This window comes from Mesocricetus auratus, unplaced genomic scaffold (assembly GCF_017639785.1).
Source record: "Mesocricetus auratus isolate SY011 unplaced genomic scaffold, BCM_Maur_2.0 Super-Scaffold_100013, whole genome shotgun sequence".
Taxonomy (NCBI): domain Eukaryota; kingdom Metazoa; phylum Chordata; class Mammalia; order Rodentia; family Cricetidae; genus Mesocricetus; species Mesocricetus auratus.
The window spans coordinates 27,946,501-27,968,261 of record NW_024429196.1 but is presented as its reverse complement, the minus strand read 5'-3'; the positions used below and the strand labels follow the sequence as shown (position 1 = coordinate 27,968,261).

The 21,761-nt window shown below is 43.4% G+C and overlaps 1 protein-coding gene across 2 annotated transcripts in view; it reads right to left on the bottom strand.

Annotated features, from left to right (window-relative positions):
* The window catches only part of Itih5 (inter-alpha-trypsin inhibitor heavy chain 5), a 98,128-nt gene that overhangs the window by 14,336 nt on the left and 62,031 nt on the right, over positions 1–21,761 (bottom strand). For both annotated transcript variants that reach the window (XM_005071719.4, XM_040755534.1), the window contains exon 8: positions 1,893–2,061. In XM_005071719.4, the coding sequence (XP_005071776.1) occupies positions 1,893–2,061 (169 nt within the window). The remainder of the gene's footprint in view (positions 1–1,892; positions 2,062–21,761) is intronic.

The window sequence follows — 21,761 nt, the reverse complement described above, 5'->3', positions numbered from 1 at the left end:
GGACTACTCAGTTGGATAAAAACAGAGATCACATCTGACACTTAAGGAGAACAAACCTCTTACCTGCTATGGCCCTTCAACACACTTGGAATATTTTAACTATTTCACTCGGATAGCCAGGTTATTGCCATCCTCTTATTTCGTGGATGAGGAAAGAGGCAAACGACTAATAGATAGTGGAGCTGGATTCAAATGCAGGAAATCAAGCTTCAGAAGCTAAGTCCCAACCTGGAAAGTGCATTTCATAGAAAATGCAGAGTCCTCCAATGCTCTCCAGCAAAGGGCTCGGCAATGAAGTGTCAAAAAAATAAATGAGAGAAAGCTTCGTGGCTAAGACCTCCTACTGCTCCTGCAGAGGACCCAGATCAGTTCTCAGTACACTTTTAAACAACTCACAAGTGTTCTAGGAAACACTGCCCTCCTCTGGCCTACATGGGCATCTACACATATATATTATATGGTGGGGGGGGGAGTGAGGGAGAGAGAGAGAGAACAAATAGTTTGGGTTTCAAATGAACATAATACCTAATAATAACTATTTTCTAAAGATGTCTATTATCTCTCCATTATGCACACCATTCCAATAGTGAGAATGCCACTAGCATAAATTATCAGATAATCACTGAATGTACATCATGTGTTAACAGGCATACTAGGACTTAGGGGCTACAAAGAGGAAGGACTTCACAGTCTTGTCAATTTCCTGCCATAGATAATAACTATGATATCAAATCTAATATTTTATTTCCCCTGCCCAATGATAAAACAGTTCCAGTAACTGGATGGAAGATGATGACTACAAGGAAATAAACATCTTTAGATGGGGGAAGGCTCACTTGGGTGTTTACATAGTGTTTCCAGTTACTGAAAGTAGAATTAACAAATGTGAGAAGTCCACAAGATAGCGTATCTGCCTTTGAGAAAGGGCCAGGTGGGAGCTGGTGAGAAGACCCATCAAGTAAAGGCATTTGCTATGCAAGCCTGACAATCTGAGTTCAGTTCCTGGAACCCACATAAGGCTGAAGGAGAGAATCAACTCTGCAAAGACATTCTCTGACTGCTGTGGGACCACCAGGCGACGTGCATGCTGCCTCCCCCCAATAATAATAAACGGAAGGCATTTTTCTTTTAAAGAAAGGAGTCACAGCACAGTGGGCAGCGGAGCGCCTGGTTCTGCAGTCTTAGAAAGCTTCCCTGTCTTCACGCCCCTGTCCTACCCTTCAGCACACATGCTCAAGGTTTGCATATGGGAACTTGGAGACCAGCACTCTCCTCCTTCCACTTCACATCCACAGCCCAGCCCAGAGCATCTGAGATTCATGCCTTCTCACCATGCTTTAGCTCAAACAAGACCATAGCTTGTTTTACAGGGCAGTTCCAGCTGCAACTGTTAGAATACAAAACACTGGATCGTGCGCTTGGGCTTCAAATCTCCATCCTAGGGAGAGATAGCTCAGCGGTTAAGACTACTTCCTGTTCTTCCAGAAGAGGCAAGTTCCCAGAACTCACAACTACCTGTAATGCCAGCACCAGGAGATCTGATGCCCTCTTTTAGTTTCCACTGGCACTCCTACTTAGGTGTCATCGATTTATAGAAACACACACATACAAGTAGATAAAGATAAACCTAAAATTATTCTCCAACTAAGACTATTTCCCAAAACCAGCTTCCTTGTTCAGGATCCAAATTATGGATGGATTTTCCAATGATAACTTAAGGTCTAGGAGCTGAGAATTTGTAAACTTGAAGAAATATAGGCACCTGGGAATATTGTTATTATTGCTTTCCTGGTTAGTATCAGCTTCAACTTTCCAAGCCATGTTTCTTTACAGAAAATGGACCTATGATCATGTCAACACTGGGTAGAAAGGCCGGAAGAAATCCCTCTTACCTCCAGTGGGTGACAGGTGGTAAATGTAGAGCTTGCCATTCCTGATGCTATCAGGAGTCACTGGTAACAAGCGGTCCTTCCACACTTTGATCCGGTTGGAAAACCCAATGATATTGAAATGATCCTGGGGTCGGAGATCGTTGAGAATCGTGACGAGGGCTTCCCTGGTCTAGACAAAGAAAAACCCAACTTGGTCACACCTGAGCCCATTAGTCCGCTTGTTCCCTGACTAAGAAACCGACTACCAGGGCCAGTGTCAGGATTTGTATTCAATGTCTGCTATGTAAAGGGCACTTGTCACCATTTGGAACATGGTAGAAATACATGACAGCTGAATAGAAGACTTAAATGAGTGTTTTACTCAATCCTAGGTCACATGCTGCTACCAGCCGTGGTATGTCAGATCAATGCATCTTCACATTCTCTTCCCAAACTTTTAAATTAAGGCTTCATTTTGTATGTTTGTATATGTGTGTATGGGTATGTATGTGAATGCACACTTGGCATGTCACATGAGTGAGTGTGTCAGAGGACATTTTGTAGAAGTTATTTCTTTCCACCATATGAGTCCTGTGGGCTGAACTCAAGTTATTAGATTTAATAACAAACATCTTTATCTTCTGAGCCAACTTACAGATCACAGCCATCATTCTCCTGAGCTAGAGTGTTCTTCCACATTGCTTTGTCCTAAGAAACCACTCATCATTGTCCAGTACCTAGAAAGATGGGCTAAATTCTCACTATGAAAGTTGTCCTCAGTGTTCCAAAGAGACCTGCCATTCCTTCCTCTAATCTGGTCCTCAATTTTAACACACTCCTGTCATAAAGTACATTTCAGAGTAATGATGGCTTGTTTTATATCTTTTTTCCATAACAGATGCTAAGGTTTCTGCAGGTGGGTTTCACTCATCATCCTATCACCCAGTAACATTTAGGAAGTGGCTTGCACAGGTGTAGTGCTGAATGAATGATTTATCGTGTAACAAATTATAAAATTAAAGCTAATAATAAATATATTTGTGACAGTTTGAATGAAAATGGTCCCCATAGGCTCATAGGGAGTGCATTGCAATATTTGAAAATATTAGGGAATGTGGTCTTGTTGGAGTAGGTGTGTCCTTACTGGAGGAAGTGTGTCACTGGGGGTGGAGTTTGAGGTTTCAGAAGCTCAAACCAGGTCCAGTGGCTGGCTGGCTCTCTCTCTCTCTCTCTCTCTCTCTCTCTCTCTCTCTCTCTCTCTCTCTCTCTCTCTCTGTCTCTGTCTCTATCTCCCTCCCCCTGTCTTTCCTTCTTTTGTCCTGCTGCCTATGTATCAATGTATCAGGCTATAGAACTCTCAACTACTCTTAAGCACCATGTCTACCTGAATGCCATCATGCTCACTTCCATGACGATAATGGTCTAAACCTCTGAACTTTAAGCCAGCCCCAATTAAATGTTTTCTTTTGTATGATGCCGTGGTCATGGTGTCTCTTCACAGTCATAGAACTTTGACTAAGACAGTAGTCCTTTTCAAAGATTTTATTACATTATTTATTTATTTGTGTGGGTGGGTAAGGTGTGTGTACTTGTGCAATATTGTGTAGAGATCAAAGGACAATTTTCAAGAGTCTCTCTTTCTACTATGTAGGTCCCAGGGATTGAAGTAAGGTCATTGGATTTGGTGGCAAGAGTTTTTATTCACTGAGTCATTTCTTGGGCCACTGTCATAGAATTTTAAAATATTATAGAATCTCTGAAACAGAGTAACATGCAGATATTCTATAAAGAAAAGAGTTTGAAGATGGACATAGTAGTGCACTTGCAATCCCAGCATTCAGGGCTGGTGTCTGAGCTGAGGCTAAGGCCAGTTTGAGCTACATGGGGGGAGATTTTGTCTTAAGAATTGAGAGAGGGGTAGTGGGAAAGGGAGAAAGCATGAGAGGACTAGGAGTAAACAAAAGAGAGGAAGTGAGGGGAAGGGAGGGGAGGGAAGGGGAAGGAAAGGGAGGGAGTCTCATGCTGGGGCCCACACTGCCATCCAATACAGTGGGATCTGCAGCTCCAAAGTCACGGGAAGCCAAGTCTCCCCAGTCAGAGCCTTTCTAGTTTGCAGCTTGTTTCGGGAGCGCTTCCAGCTGGCCAACTAGGCTGTTTCTTTCAGTTCATTTTTTGGCAGCAGCTAATGAATTCATCCTCTATAACATCCCTGAAGAAAGCACTGCAGGAGTTCCACATCCACCCAGAAATGAGAACAATGGGCACAGTTCATTAGGTCCATCTCCTCGTCCTTCCCGGGGCTGCCTCCCATGGTCCATCTCCTCATCCTTCCCGGGGCTACCTCCCATGGTCCATCTCCTCATCCTTCCCGGGGCTGCCTCCCACTCCCAGTTCTTCCAGGAAAAGAGAAGGCAGGAAACACTAATTGTACCTCATGAAGTTAAGACATCCCTTGTCCCATTTTTCCTCTCCTCTGCTCTGATCCTCCTAGCTTAAGGCCTTTTCTCAGAAACTGAATCTTGATGCAGAGGGTTCCCTTCTCAGCCCTGACTCCTGACTCTGATCCGCAGGAAATATGTCTGGGTGTCCTGAGTCAATACACAGAATCTACACTCCAAAAGGCCAGCACTTCCTCCGGGACATCGTGAGATACTTTGCCATGAGGGAGCCTTCATCCTATGAATGGTTTGCTCTGGCTTCCAGAGGTCCCCTGTCTATCTGGGGTTCCCACAATCTCCCCCAGTGCCTCCTTCTTATTCCAGTCGATAAAAGAGTCATAGAATGACTTTTTAAAGTGAAATTTCCAACTCAGCTCTCATACCTCACTCTTTCCTCCACCCCAGCAAATTAGTTATATCCAGGGTATAACCACCAATCCTCACCTCCCAGATTTCCAGATTCCCCTTTGGAATGTGCTTCTCTCTAAATTCAGAACGACCTGCCAATTGGCTCTCCAGGCAGGACCCTTGGGCAGCTCAGACTCAATTTGTTGAAAACTGGAAACTATCATCTTCCTCAAATCTGCCACTCTTTGCTCTGCTCTCGCTTCCAGGTAAAGGAACCTTTAGAAGCCCCGAAGTCCAGCTAACAAAGGTGGATATCGTGTCCAATTTTCTTCCTGCCCCACCTGCAAGTCCCAAGTTCTTCAGCACCCAATCCTGGGATGGAAGCTCTTCTTTCTAAATATCCCAAGGACTGTAATCAGAGTGTTCTTTCTTTGCTGTTGTCATGTTATTTAACTTACATACCTGTTTGCATACCGTATCTGAGACAGTATCTCACTGTGTAGCCCAAGACGGCCTGAGATCTGATATGTAGCTCACACTGGCCTCCAACTCATAGATTCTTCTGCTTCAACCTCCCCAGGGTTGAGGTTCCAGGCATGTGTCTAGTAGTTGTAACAGTGGTGGTAGCTCCTCTTCCAAATCCACCTCATCCCCTTCCTCCTCCTTTTCTTCTTGAGTCTCACTGTTTATCCCCTATCTAACTCAGAATTGCAGAGACTTTCCGGCCCCTGCCCTGCCCTCCTTCTGATTTCTGATTTCATTAAATCTTGTACCTTATTTTTAAAAGAATAGTAAGTAAGTAAGTAAATAAATAAAGCTCACATAATCCCGTTCAGCTAGGAGTAACCACTGGTAAAACGCTGGTGTGCTACATGGTCTTTCAGAAACTTTCCTGTCTCCCTGTGTGTGAAGGAAGGAGACAGATAAAAACAAAAAGAAAAAGAAGAGAAAAATAAACGAACTTAGGAAAAGACAAGAAAAAGACAGATGGACAGTCCCAGTTTTGTTAAGTTTGTGATGGATGCAAGGAAGAAAACCAGACTGGACTGTGGAAACTGTGATGGCTAGTGGCCATTGTCAACATGACAGAATCTATCATTGCCTGGGAGGTGGGCCACTGGGCATGCCCATGGATAACTGTCCTGATTACATATTGAGGTGGGAAGACCCATGCCCTGTGGAGACACTATTGCCTGGTGGGAGCCAGGGCTGCACAAATGGAAAAAGAGAACTGAGCATAGCAGGCCTCCATCGCTCTGCTTCTTGACAATGGATGTGATGTGACTAGCAGCTACACCTTCCTGCCACCTGACCAGCTGCCAGGGTGGCTGCACCCTTGAACTACGAGTCCAAAGAAACCCTTCTCTCTCAAGTTGCTTTTGTCAGGAGCTTTATCCCAGCAACAGGAAAAGAAACAAATTCAGGGACCTAGAGAAGAAAATACTGAGAGATGTCACAAGTCACTGAGAGCTGTGAGCAGCAGCCTCACAGTGGCCAAGACACCAACTACAGTGAGAATATGTAGTTAAATGTCTGCACTCCAGAATACGCATGGTGACCTCATGCAGGAAACTGGTCATCCTGGGCTTCTTGCTTTTGTTTTCATTGACAGCTAGCTCACATAGCATGAACTTCAGACAGGTATCATTCCCCATCAAAGCATCTAGATTCCTGCAAGGTCTGAAACACCATGGCTGAGAATGTCAATAAACAAGTATTCCCTTTAGGCTGTGTTTCTGGGAGCTCAAATCCACAGCTCTGAGGGACCTGGAGCTGGCTAGGCTGTGGTTCAAAGGCCCTTGTCAAAAATAGTTGTTTGTTTAGCTGCTAGTATCTCTAGGGACTCTTAAACAGTATCCTAAAAACCTTGGGAGCAACCAGCCTGTCTCCTTTGTGGGTATTTTCCCCATCGTGTTGAATATTCTCTGTAATCATTCAGTCTCCCTTCCTTCCTCTTGGCTCAGTTGCTACTCATTCCTCATGACCTTGTAAGGCCTCGGCTATGGCTTCCCCTCATGTGCACCAAGGGAAGGAGGGCCAGCAGCCCACAGTTGTTTCATTTCCAGTTCCATTAGAGCTACCTGGGGGATCTTGCAACCCATCTCAACGGGACATTAGAGGCATACATCCTCTTGACCGTACCTTAACCCCAGGCTGACTCTTTAATCCACCTTGATCAGCTGATCAGCTTCAGAGCTCTGCCTTCCTACCAGGGTCTGGAGGGAAGTGGTGAGTAAGGGCCACACAACTGTCAGCAGTAGTGAGCTTGCTCTGATCTTTCTCTGCATCACACTCAAATGTTGACGATTAACAGGAGCCATGTCAACCTCTGACCAAGAATATAGTCCAGAAACAGGCTTAGCACATTCCAGAAAGATCAGAGGAAGCCCAGAGAGGCAGAACTATGTAATCTAAGCTTCTCTGAGCCTTGGAACTGTCCTAGAGGTGAAGTAGTAAAGCATGAGGGGCTGAACTGGATTCTTTTGGGGGGTTCCTGCCAAAGCAGATAAGGTTCATTGTAACTACGGTGTATATGTTTTAGTACAGGTGATGGACAAGGTAGGCTATCACCAGTCAGCGCACTTCTAAGGCCTTAACAAAACCATGGAAACCTCAGGAAACCACATTGCTTAGATTTCTTCTTCTATTCTCAAAGCTCTCTCTGGGCCTTGTGCACTTGAGAAAAGCCAAGGAACCCCCAAATGTACTACATAGTGCAGTGGTGCCCCTAAATTCATTTATGAATAGGTGACCAAAGTCAATAAAGTGCTTACTGTTCAAACATGAAGAGTTGAACATGAACCTTAGAACCCACAAACAAAAAGCCAAGTGTGATGACACATAGTTATTCCTGTGCTAGGAAGATGGAGACAGATGGTACCTGGAGCTTACTAGTCAAACAACCTAGACTAGTTAGATATCAATAAGAGACCTTGTCTCAAAAACAAAACAAAACAAACAAAAAAGACCTTCTACAAAATAAGGTGGCTAGTTCCTGAGGAAAGATACTTGGGGTTGACTACTGACCCCCATACAGGAAAACAAGCAATGATTCTATATGAACACATACCCTCCTCTGCCCCCTTCATGAACATAGTGCACACACATAACAGGCATGCACATATACACATATACTGCACACACACATACACATACACACAAATAGATATAAAAAGTTAATTAAAATCAGGCATGGTGGTGTAAATATGTAATTCCACTGCTTAGGAGACAAGGTGGAGGCAAAGAAAGGAGATTACAAGTTTGAGTCCAGTTTGGGCTACACAGTTATATCTTGTCTCCCTAATTTTGATGCATTGTGTAGTTTCAGTGGAAGAGAATTCAATTAGTGGGGGGGGTCTGATTTGGGGGAGGGGCTAAATTGTCTGATGCCAGAATGTTACTTATGTTCCCAACAAGTCACTGTCCCTATTCAGTGTAAAATTCCATGAAAAGACACAGAAGAGAGGGAGATTCAGATCATGCATAGCATCGGCAGAATGGCGACTCTGCAGGGGGAGCTGGGAATACTTGAGAACAGGCAAATGTGCAGAGACAAGAAAACCAAATGGATGTGTCTTCGGAGAGAAAAACAAGGAATTTATGGAAAGCTTGCTGAAGAGGAAAGAAAACTCCTAAAGAGATCATATAGCAAGAGGCCCCTGAAAGGCATATGCTAGTTCCCAATAGTGCCAACCCACAGTCAACATCCACCCCCCCCCCGCCCCCGTACTCCTGTTGACACACAAGGACCAGCTGCAAATGTCATCCAGACATGTCATCAGGAAAGACCTTGAAACTTCCAAGTTATATTTGTACATAAAGGTATAGAAAGATATTTAAAAATATTGAAAGATATGCAAAAATAAATATAATGTCTATTATGTAGATAAATGGGTACAAATATATTTATTTGCCTAGTAAAGCTAGGTCTGGGTGCAGATTATTCTTTGCTTAACACTATTTTATTGTGACAAACTCCTCATCCTGGGTGCACTTTCCTTGGGTTAAAAGAAGACTGAAGTACTTTCCTTTAACATAATGCCCTAGACATTCATTCCAGCTCTGCCTTAGGTTGACTATGATGTAAGTCTTTACTCTCCATGAAACTCATCCAGGCACTTGTCAGGATCTAAATAAACCAAAGCACCTCTTGACTTCAGATCTTCCCTCCATTCCTATGATGGAAGTGATCCTTCTTGTTCCAATGGATGTAGATGAGGAACATTCCTTACATTCCTTAGTCTTCTTAATGGTGCCTATAGAAGATAGAGCTGGGATCCTAGACATACAGTCCCCTGTTCATTCTTCACCCCCAGAGAAGGCAGCATTTAGAGGCACCTCTGTCTTGAACACTCTGGGTCCTGCATTAAGCTACACTTAGAGACAAGAGATGGAACTTGGATTTCTATTCCTCTCCATCTTTCCAACAAAACTGCAACCACGCAGCTGCAGGCTCTTGGCACAGTGCCCAATGGCATAAGCATTCCCCTATGGCAGCTATTGTGCAGTGAATGACATTAGTGTCCAATAAGACCTTCAAAGAGAGGTCAGTGGAGCCCATGCCAAGCCCAGCTGCTGCTCACTCCTCCCCAGTACTTCCATCAGGGTACCCATTGACACAGGTCTTCTTAAATAGCTCCACATCTGTGTCAAACCACACAGGAACTGACACAGAAGGCTTTTGTACCACAAGTCCTAGGTTGCTGGGCATAAGACAAAGGGGAGCCGGTGACGTCATAGATGAATCCAAGTTCAAAGGAACAAGTTATTAGCCACACTGTGTTTTCAATACAATGACAGTGTTGTCCCCTCCACTTAGTCCCCCATACACACCTCATTCTAAAATGTTTACCAAGGAGCTGACGCTTTCTTTCATTGGTCTCCATGGCCCCTTTGAACCAACCCAAGAGAAAAAATTCTTAAAGCACATGGTTTAAAGTAGCCCGACACAGAGCTCAAAGCCTTTCTGTAAGTCTGATGAGAACCATGGAAGTAATCAGAAAACATACACCAAGGGAATAGTACTCCATTTCTGAGAAGCAATGCCAGAAATGGAGTATGCCCAAGACACGCTGGACGCCAGAGTGGAAAGGAAAGTATGTCTGCGTTGCCTCCGGGCCCATCAATCATGCCCCCTTCCTTGGGAAAGGGGATTTCCAAGAACCAATCCAATGGAAAGCACTGTTATTCAGGCACATACAGTGAAAGTAACAGAGTTGCAAGAGGACTGTCTTTCCATAGCAGTGTGAAAATAAATTTTAATGGATAGTTTAGACTAAATGTAGCAGGTCTTCCAGTGCTTGAGAACGGTGTGACTCTTCTGCCTCTGCGCACTGACTGCTGGGACTACAGGCATGCACTGCCATGTGTTGAGTTCCATTTTACTCTCACTCCCCTGTAAGCATCTCCTGGCATGGAGTACATTTGATGTAAGACTTAGAAAGCAATCAGATACTCTCTCTTAAGCACTGAGCCTTCTCTGCCCCAGGTCTAAACGTCAATATCGCTGCAGGACTGAATCTCAGAATGGCAGTCAGAAATAGGGTCTATGCCTGCCCCAACCTATTGTGCCAAACTTTGTTGACACCTCCTGGGAACCCTTGCCCGTGAAGAGGAGTGAACTGACTGTAGGCTGGCGGGGAGGTAAGGGAGGTGAGAGGAGGTGAGGGGGTAGGAGGAGGGATAGGAGGGAGAACTGTGGTTGGAATGTAAAATGAAATAAAAAAATGAAAAACGAAACAAAAGTCTACCTAAATTCAGCCTTAACATTTGCTAAAGACTGAAAATGTTTATATCCTAGAATAATTTCTGTAAAATAAGCATAACTTAATCTCTTTAGTCTTTGTGTTTGAGTGACATCATCCTAACATGAGGGACAAATTGCCTCATCTCACCCTTCTGGATCCCATTAAGATGACTTTCTAGTGCTTTGACTTTGCTTTAACAAATGTGTCAAACATTAACCTAATGATGTCATGGTGCATTTTTCTATAAAGCTCTTTGCCAGTAATATTTCTTTACATCTTTGTGACATGCTGGGAACATTCATGGTTTTCATGTTGGATGTGCAAAATATTCAAACACCCAAACAGTTCTGTTTTGGGGGACAGGGTCTCATGTATCCCAGGCTGTCCTCAAACTCATGTAGCTGAGGAGGATGACCTTGAACTCTTGATTTTCTTGCTTCTACCTCCAAAGTGCTGGGATGGGTGTGGTGTTTTGTGCAGTGCTAGGTATCAAAGCCAGGGCTTTGTCATGGTGATAAGCATGCTGCCAACTGAGTTATATCCCTAGCACTCAAAACAGGTTTCTTTCTCTGGTTCCCGCTTTGTGGAAAGTTAGTGCTTATGACAATTTATTCTCATGGTCAATTTTACAGCTCTCACCATTGACAAATTCCAACCTGACCACATTTCTTGGTTGCCCTATCTAAAATACAGCCCATCTCTATCTATAGACTTGATAGTTTGAATATAAGATAACCTCCACAGGTTTATGTATCAGATGATTGATCCCCAACTGGCGGCACTATTTTGGTAGATTATGGGAACTTTATGAGGTGGGCCCTAGTTGGAGAAACAGACCTCAGATGAAGGTGGGCATACATTGAAGGTCAGTCTTATTCCCAGGTCTCTTTCACTTTCTGACCCCTGTCCACCAGTGATGGACCTTCTCCTCCTCCAAATGCTCCTGAATGCTTTGACCCTACGTCACCAGAGGCTTAGGATCAGTGTAGCCACTAGAGCTGAAACATACAAAGATTTACCCCTCCAAGTGTTCTCTCAAGCATGCAGAAGTGACTCACTCAAGCTACAACGGTCATCCCTGGGAATGGCTTCTTTCTTCAACAGAGTGCTATCAAGATAGGCCTGAGAAGATGGCCTGGGTGCATGAGTTTAGATTCCACAATATCTGTGTTTCAAAAAAAATGGGAGAGGCATCATGTTCCTGTATCCTCACTGAAGGGGAGGTAGAGAAAAGAGGATCTGTGAGGCTCACTGACCAAGCCGGCCTAGACAAATTGGTGAGCTCAATGTTTAGTGAGAAATCCTGTCTCCAAAGTATAAGGTGGATAGTGACTGAGAAAGACACCTGATGTTATCTACATACACCTACACACACACACACACACACACACACACACACACACACACACATACACACACACTTGCCGTACAAACCTTCCTGGTAAGTGCTATCCTTCACCCATTGATCTTATAAGCTTACTAACTAAATTTATGGAACACCAGGTCCCCAGTGTCTGCTCTAAATCCTGAAGTTTCTATTGTCTAGCTTCATGCTTGAGCTGTAGAACCCTGCCTCATTCATTCTGCAGATTTGTGATGTCTAACTCTTCAACTGCCTTTGAGCCATTCAACTGGCCTTTGTCCCATTCAACTTTCTCTTAGGTCTTGAGTTCTCATGATTCATATTTCTATGGCTTGTGTCCATGCTTGGAATCTCACTCTAAATTCCCAGGACATGGAATGTTGGAACCATAAAAGAGAGGAACACAGAGGCTGAGAAAAAGCCATACTCAATGTAAAATTGTTGGACTATTATGCAAGAAATAAACACAGTTTACCAAATAATTAGATTGTATATTCAAGAAATGTTTAGAAGAAGTGGAGCCCTCATCTGCCAGGCAGGGAGAGTGATGCAATCCTTGTCTCCATCTATCTCCCCATGCTCTTAAGGTCACCACAAAGTTGGACAAGCAAGACTTTCGTTATGGAAGGGAAGAGATCACAAAGTCAGCCTAATTATTAATTGGGTTAATTGCTATGTTGAATTGTTTTTCATCTTCCTTATTTGTTCTAGGAGATTGAATTCAGAATAGAAAAGGCAAGGGTTTTCTCAGATGTATGGAGGGGGTGGGAACAAAACTGAATCCTTACTGATGTGATCCTCTTGCTCAGCTGCCCAGGGGGAAGGGTATTAGTTCTTTTCTCATTGCTGCATCAACATACCTGATGGAAGGAAACTAAAGAGTTCTTTCAGCTCATAGTTTGAGGGTATCATTCACAGTGGCAGGAAAGAGGTGGCAGAGAAAGCAGCTGTGGCAACACGAGCAGGAGGTGGCTGGTCACATAGTGGCCGCAGTCAGGAAACAGAAAGATGGACGCTGATGCTCAGCTGCCTTTTCTTTTTTATTCTGAGATGAACCCACACTCAGAATGGTCTCCTTGGACATGAGGCATGAGCAAGGTATGCATTTATACATGCAGGCAACCCATTCATACTTACAAAAAAAGAATAAATATTTCACATTCAGAATGGGTCTTTTGTTACAGATAAGCTTCTCTGGAAATATTCTCACAGACAAGCTCAGAGGTGTGTTTCCTAGGTAACTCTGAGCCCAGTTACAAAATAGAAATCAACAGTGTCACAAAATAGAAATCAACAGTGCAGACTACCCATTGGTATGAGTTTCAGATAGCACACCAAAATGTACCACACACAGAAATTTGTGTGGTGGACAATATGAAAATGATTGAATAAGTCGTAGTCTCTGACTTAATCTGGACTCAAAAACTTTACTTTCCACATGGCCTACTGAAGCTCCTTCTGTTCCCCTCTGGGTGTCTTCCTTCGTCTAACAACTTCTCTATGCTACCCTAGTGCTCTAATGAACACACCAGACTCCTTAGTCTCTATAGCTCCCTGCTGCCTCCACCATAGGCAGAACACAACAGCATCACGCTCAGCATCATAGCTTTGTTCCCCCTTTTCAGTATTATCTAATGCCATGGAGACATTAAGAGCTAAGGTCTGGAAGGTGAGCATAGGTGGGGCAGACCCCTGAAGGTTACAGCCTCACCTGGCCTGGCTTTTGGCTTCCTGATCTGCTGCTATGTGAACATCCTTTGGTTACAAACTCCCCACACCATACCTCCACCACGTCTTCCCTGCTATGAAACAATGAGCCCAAATCAACCTTTCTTCCTTCACCTTGCTCAGCCAGGGACTCTGTCACTGTGATGCAAAGGAAGCTAACGCCCCCCCGCCTGTTCTCATGGTTTTTCAGACCAGGAGAGATGCCTGGTGATCAGCTGGCTTCTATTTGGTGGTTAAGCATTTGATATAGCCTGGGGGAGTGTGCAATGAACTAAATTTTTGCATGTCTTCCCATCTTACTTAACATTATAACCACACCCAAGAAAGAATGAGATTTCAGAGATTCAAAGAATCTCTGGCTTGGGGATTATATGACTTGTCTCTCCTCTCATCCCAATTCAGACTAAGGGCCAGTTCAAGCTGGGTGTCGAATGTCAAGAATGCCAAATGCCAAATGTTCGTCCAGGAGAGGCATAGTTTGGCCCTCACAGAAGCAGATCTACCTGAGCCAGACTCAAGAATATTTTGCCCAAAATTGTGAAGTCCTTCAATGGCTGCTCTAGATCCATGATTTTGCCATCCCTGGATCTCTGTGTGTACAGATGTTACATACATGTGCCTATGTGAGTGTGTGCACCTGTTTGTGCAACCACGCATACAAGTGTGTGCATGTCCATGCATGTGGAGGCCTTGTTTTTTTGAGACAGGGTCACACACTGAACCTGATTCATCTAGGCTGGCTGGCCAGTGAGCTTCAGTGACCTACCTATCTCTACCTCCTCAGAACTGAATTACAGACATACATAGTCACACCCAGCTTCTTACATGGGTGCTGGGGAGCCAAGTCCTCATGGTCATATGATAAGCACTTTCCCAGCTAAGCCATTCCTCTCCAGACCCATTCCTGGTTCTTTAGCCTCAAGACACATGACTATTCTACAGAAGCCCCAAACTTCCCTCTAGTATATCTTCACAACACTGTATGCATCAGACAACACTAACCAGGTTGCATGCTACAAATTGAGAGATACAGAAGGCGGCTCTGTAACTACTGGGGTGGGAGTGGGGGCATGGGGGTGGTCACATGAATGTACATGAGCAAGTCCACAACTTGATCACCACCACTGAACAGTAGAGTCAATGAGTAGAAGGGGCTTTCATTGTTATACTAAATTCCATCTCCAAAGTATCTCTTCATCCATTCTAGAATTACTCATTATATGGACAACATCCTTTTCCTCCCCCTACCTTTTCTCCCCTCTCTATTCCTTCTCCATAAGGCCTAGACTCTCTTCCTCCCTAAAGGAATATCATTCATTCTTCATCTACTATTTCTGTTTGTAGATTTCCCAAGTCTACACTCCAGGTTTGATTTCTTTTCAGGACAGTTATAGCACTTTTCTCTTAGTCTGCTGGAGATATAATCCATGATATTCTTAAACACAAAGCACTTCCCAACTTCAGGATTCCATACTTTAAACATGACTCCAAAGTCTATGGCAGCTCTCTTTTCCCGCCAGTTTGAGGAGAATGAGAAGGGACACCTGGGGTGTTAATGACTTCCCAGGGGGTTTTACTAGAGAGGAAACTGCAGCAGGGACGTACATTCCCCATAAGCTTCTACTAAGAACTTCTGGGTTATCTTGGCTTAGGAGCCCTTTATACATTTTATCAGAGAATTCCTTGATAATATGACTGTATAGTTAGATGACCAACCCAAATATCTTCAGGTCTATAATTTACTTGAAACTTATGTTTATGAATAAAGTCTCCTTCTCCCATCCCAAGCAGGCCTACAGACTAGAAAGGCAAGGTGTCATTTGTGGTATCATGTTAGTGGGTAGAAGTTTTTCATGTTATAAGGAGAGGTATGGTCCTTCCAAGGAATTAGCTCTGTGCCAGGTTGCAAGCTCAACTCTCCATCTCAGAGGGTTCAAGGTCCCATCTGCTGTTCCCATGGGGGTGCTTATAGTTTGAACTATGGAAACTAATACCCTCTAGAGGAACACCACTTAGACACTCACCACTTGCTTTTCAACAATCCTTCCTTTCTGTCTTCCTCCCTCCCCCTCCCTCTCTCTCATTTTGAAACAAGATCTCACTATGAAACTGGCCTATGACTTACATGCTCAGGCTTTCCTCTAACTCATGGCAATCCTCCTGCCTAGCCTCCAAAGTGCTAGGATTAGAGGTGTGAGCCGCCATGCCTGCCTCTTCTGTGTTAGACTCTATGGTGTCGTTTGCTTGTTCAGCAGTCCAGCTATACACTTGAGGACTTGTTCTGATTTTATTTTCTTTACAAATGTTCATGTCAAGAAAACGTTTGTATTACCTACTCCAGAACTATCATCCAACCCTTCTGACTGTAGCATGTTCGTTCTTGTTTCCAGCCTTTCTTCAAAGTCACCCCTGTTCTGCCAAGAAAACTGCATTCAATGGCAGCCCCTTCTTACTCTCCCATCATTAATTTTTTGCTACTCAGCTCTTTCTTATTCCTAGAATTCTTTCACTATCTACATGACAGAACAGATTTGAATAATGTGCAAATATCCGCATTTCTCTTCCCCAGCAAAATGCTAATGTCCTCCATTACAATGGCTTACAGTTGGATATGCTTTCTTGAATCTCTGTGGAGCAGTTACTTTCCCTGCTGCTATGATAAAACACACTGGCAAAAGCAGCTTTAGTAGAAAAAGTGTATTCTGTCTCACAGTTCACAAAGCAGCCACAATTACACAACAGAGAGCAATGCATCCATGCGTAGTACGCGGCTCACTCAACCAAAATCGGACAACAGAGAGTAATGCATCCATTCGTAGTACGCGGCTCACTCAGCCATAATCAGACAACAGAGAGTAATGCCTACAGTGTAGTACATGGCTTACTTTCTCTGTTTTATGCTGGATCCCATGTGTAAGGAACAACCCCACCCACAATCAAGATGGGTCTTCCCACATCAATTAACATGTAATCAAGAAAATCTCCTGCAGGCATGTCCAGAGGCCCAGCTCTCAGATAAGTCTAGATTCCATCATGCTTAACACTAAACATCTCTCTCCCATATTCTTGTGCACGCCACCTGTCTGTCTTCTCCCTCATTCTTGTCTCATTCACTCAACTAACTCCCAAGAGACTTTTAGACTCACTTATGCCATCCCCTAAGCATTCCTCTCCACATACACACCTCTTTATCCCTAAGAACTGGTCCCCACCCTACGGTACAATGACCAAAGCTTCCATCTCTATCCTGTTGAGGACTTGGCAAGTCGGTTTTGTCTACTTCTGTTTCTTTTGGCTTCTTGTGAGAAGCTCCTACTTAGTTATGTATCCCTGATGCCTCACAGGACACAATCACATGTTTGTTTCATTCTTGGAGAAGCTGAGTCTGGACTCAAAGCCAAGATGAAGTTTGGGGGAGCATCAGATGTCCTGAAGGGGGTAGCTGCACTCTGGCAGCTATGAGGAATTTACCCAATTGCAGTTTTAATCTCCCAGCCAAGGCTGTGAAGTCCCTGGGGTTGACAAATTTCTGACACCCAGATAAACACTTCCAGGCTGGTTATCTCATTTAATTCTCTCTGACTCACAGTGTTTATCTCTCTGTTACCTGAAGTGGTTTCCTTTCAGCCTCACTATAGCCCTTTTGTATAAAACCCTCACTGATCCCAGCTGGAGAGTAGAGAGCAGATTTTTCCAGTAAGAGAGAGAGACCAGGCTTTTCAGTTACCAGCTGGTGCCATGATTTCAGACGCTGACAAGCTGCAGCCTGAGGGGCATGCTCTTCTCCACAAGCTTTCTTTGTGTGCTAGTCAGAGTGCCTGTGCTCAGAGACACTCTGCATTTCTGAGCATGACCTCACTTAGGGAAATCTTCAATGGCCTCAAACACAAATTTTTAAATGGGGAGCTCCATGTTATGTAAAGTTAACTGTGTTATTGCAAGATGGGTTGGTAGGTAAATGTGCTTGCAGCCGAGCTGGGTGGCTTAAGTTCTAATTCAAGGACCCATACAGTAGGAGAGGGCGAGAACCGGCATACCCTTCAATGTGCACACTTGCAGACAAACACACACCCACTGAATAATTACACTAACAAAATAAGTGTCTGCGTTATCAATGTGGAAGAACAAGCTTTTCTTAAACCTATAGACCTCAGGCCTTACAAATGGCCCAAGGAAATTATTTTTCCTTCAGTTCATGTATTAATTACTTCATATCTTTGCTCAGACAGACAGACAGAAACACACACACACACACACACTTTCTTCACTGTCCTGTCGCATGTTCTAGATCCCTATTTTGAAATATATTCCTGAGATGTCAATCCTCTGGTGGCAAGGGCAACTAAATAGGAGCATCAAACTGAAATGACTCTAGTCACATATGGTTAGTCATGTGATAGGTGGGAGGTCAGCAAACTATGGCCCACAGCAGAAGGCAGATCTCAGTTTGTGCCGGGAAATAAAATTTTATCATCAGAATATGACACTACTATTTCCCAGTGTGTTACTTAAGGTTGCAGGACAATCGTAAAGATGCTGGGCTGGAGGTGTATCTCAGTGGTACAGTGCTTGCCTAGCATGTGTAAAGTCTTGGGTTCAATCCCCAGTACCACAAAAAACAAACAAGCAGTCCAAAACAGTGGTGATCAGTGGTCACAGTGACTTCTGGCATCACAGACATGGCTCTATTCAGAGTTCTGGCTGCTCTTGCAGAAAATCTAAGTTTTGTTCCCAGCACTCACATCAGCTCACACCATGTGTAACTCAGTCCCAGAGGACTCCACTTCCTTTTCTGGTTTCCTCAGGCACCTGACATGCTTGTCCTGCATACACACATATATGAGGCAGACACTCATACACAGAAAATAAAAATCAATCTCTTTTTAAGGTAGTTACAGTGGTAACAACCTGCCTGAAGGTATTACTCCTGTCTAAGAAGTTTTTAAATCCCCAGAAACCAGACAAAGGAGGCCAGGTTCTTGTGTTGTTTCTTAGGGCCATAGGACTGCTTCCAGTATGGTTGCTTCCAATGACGTCTAAGATCTAAACAGGCACTCAGGATACCTGGTACTTCATACTAATTTTCTCTCGTGTCATGACACACAGTCTTTGTCTTCTAATCCCTCTAGGGTTTTTAGACACACTCTCATTTGACATGCTTGCAACACACCTTCCCTCTGAGAGTCTTCATTCATTCTGGAAGCTTCATCCTCCTGACCGGGCCACAAGTCTAAGGAGGTCCTATGAACTCCACTACTCATGTGCAGCTCCCAGATGTTAGGTTATTGCATAATACCTCCCTTGATCCCAGTCACCTAAAAGCTACTTCATTTATACCCTGGAATCTTCCAGAATCCTCCCTTTCAAAATTTTGCAGGCTCACAGGTTCATGAAGATCCCTGTGCTAGACTTTTGGACATTACAGGACCTCAAAGTCATGTCCTCACTTAGCAACTCCAAGGTTTCATTTTCATGGTCAATCTGCCCAACCAAATCACCAAAGTGAAAGAAATATGCAACCCTGTTTGTACCCAAGGTGGGCTTCACGTGAAATGGGAATAAGTTACTCATTCACTATGCGCAGCAAAGCAGAATTACATCATTAGTTTTTCATAGCAAACCAGCTGCTGGCTGGAACCCCTGGAAGGTGATTGCTGTGGGCATTCATCTGTGTTGTGCAGCATTCTCCATCACATTCTATGCCAACCAGAAGCTAAAAATTTGAGAGTGGTCCATAACTAATGCTACTTTGCTGGGGGCTTAAGAGTGGGCTTGGGGCAAATTTGAATCCTAACTTTCTTTTTTTAACTTTGTGTGTTCCAGCCTAGTGACATTATGTTCCTGCCCATCACCATACCATAGGTATAAAAAAAGGTGACAATATCGATTTTGTCATTGGTTTGCTAAAAGACTGGATGGTGAGGTTGCTGTGGGACGATCTTTGTAAACTGTAGATATGTATTACTTTCATTGGTTAATAAAGAGCTCACTGGCCTATAGCTGGGCAGGAAAAGATTGGGGGCAGTAGAGCCAGGAGGATTCTGGGAAGACGAAGGGTGGAGTCTCACAAGTCACCAGTCAGATGTAGAGGAAGCAGTGTGGAAAGTATATAGATGAGGTAAACAAGCCTCAGGGCAGCATACAGACTAATAGAAATGGGTTAATTTAAGGTATAAGAGCTAGTTAAAAAAACAACCCTAAGCCATCAGCTTAGCGTTTATAATTAATATTCAATTTCTGTGTGGTTATTTGGGAGTGACCGGTGAGACAGAATTGACCAGAAGAAAAATGCCACCGATATGAGATCTATAAAACGTGATGCTGGTGAGATAGCTCAGTCAGTATGTGCTTGGTTTATAAGCATGAGAACCTGTGTTCAGACCCCTAACAGTCACATTAAAAGTTTGGCACTGATACACATGCCTGCAATCCAGGCTGGAGAGACAGAACCAAGAGGAAGGACCACCAGACCTTACTGTCCAGCCAGTCCAGTCTAATAGCAAGTGCAAGACTCAGTAAGAAATCCTGTCTCAAAAAGTATGATAGAGAACTGGGCGTTGGTGGTGAACGCCTTTAATCCCAGCACTGGAGAGGCAGAGACAGGTGGATCTCTGTGAGTTCAAGGCTAGCCTGGTCTACAAAGCCAGTGCCAGGATAGTCTCCAAAGCTACACAGAGAAACCCTGTCTTGAAAAACAAACAAAGGTATGATAGAGAATTGTTGAGAAAGACACCCAGCATCAGCCTCTGGCCTCCATTAGCAAAGGTACACATATACATGAGCACCCAAATACATATATGCACACATATTAACACATGCACATACATAAGCATATAAAGAGTGTAATTTTAAAAAGTGTACTTGGTTAGAAAGCACCAATCACTCAATCGTGTGTTGTACCTTTAAAAATACAAAGTAAATTGAATGCTCATGTGATAAGTGCTGGAAACACATTCTATAATGGTTAAAACTAAGATGCCCCCAAGTCCATGGAGTTCACCGACTGTTCACCTGGAAGGCAACATCAAATAAAACAACCAGCTAAATTTAGAACACTATGGATCTGGGCCTGCACAGCTGAAGGCTCTAGAACACAAAGAAGCAAACTCACCCAGGAGGAGTAGACACCAGGAAATAATCAAACTGAGGGCTGAAATCAATATAGTAAAAACTAGGAAAATAATACAAAGAATCAATGCAACAAAGTGTTGGTGCTTTGAGAAAATCAACAAGATAGACAAACCTTTGTCCAAACTTACCAAACGGCAGATTAAAAAAATCAGAAACAAAAAGGGGGACATAACAACTGACTCTGAGGAAATTCAGAGAATCATCAGGTCATACTTTGAAAACCTGTACTCCACAAAACTCAAAAATTTAAAGGAAATGGAAAATTTTCTGGATAGCTATCACTTGCCAAAATTAAATCAGGAACAGATAAGGAATTTAAATAGACCTATAGCCCCTATGGAAATAGAAGCAGTCATCAAAAGTCTCCCAACCAAAAAAAAAAAAAAAAACCCAGGACCAGATGGCCTCAGTGCAGAATTCTACCAGAAATTCAAAGGAAAGCTTATACCAATTCTTCTCAAAGTATTCCACGCAATAGAAGCAGAAGGGCCTTTGCCAAACTCTTTCTACAAGACTTCAATAACCTTGATACCCAAGCCACACAAAGACACAACTAAGAAAGAGAACTTCAGACCAATATCTCTCATGAACATTGATGCAAAAATACTCAATAAAATAATGGCAAATCATATCCAAGAGCACATCAAAAAAATCATTCACCACGATCAAGTAGGCTTCATCCCAGGAATGCAGGGATGGTTCAACATACGAAAATCCATCAATGTAATCCACCATGTAAACAAGCTGAGAAACAAAAATCACATGATCATCTGATGCTGAAAAAGCCTTTGACAAAATCCAATACCCCTTTATGATAAAGGTCTTGGAGAGATCTGGGATAACAGGAACATACCTAAACATAATAAAAGCTATATACAGCAAACCAACAGTCAACATCAAACTAAATGGACAGAAACTCAACGCGATTCTGCTAAAATCAGGAACAAGACAAGGCTGTCTACTCTCTCCATATCTCTTCAATATTGTACTTGAAGTTCTAGCTAGAGCAATATGACAACAAAAGGAGATGAAGGGGATACAAAATGGAAACGAAGAGGTCAAACTTTCACTATTTGAAGATGATATGATAGTTTACATAAGTGATCCAAAAAACTCTACCAGGGAACTCCTACAA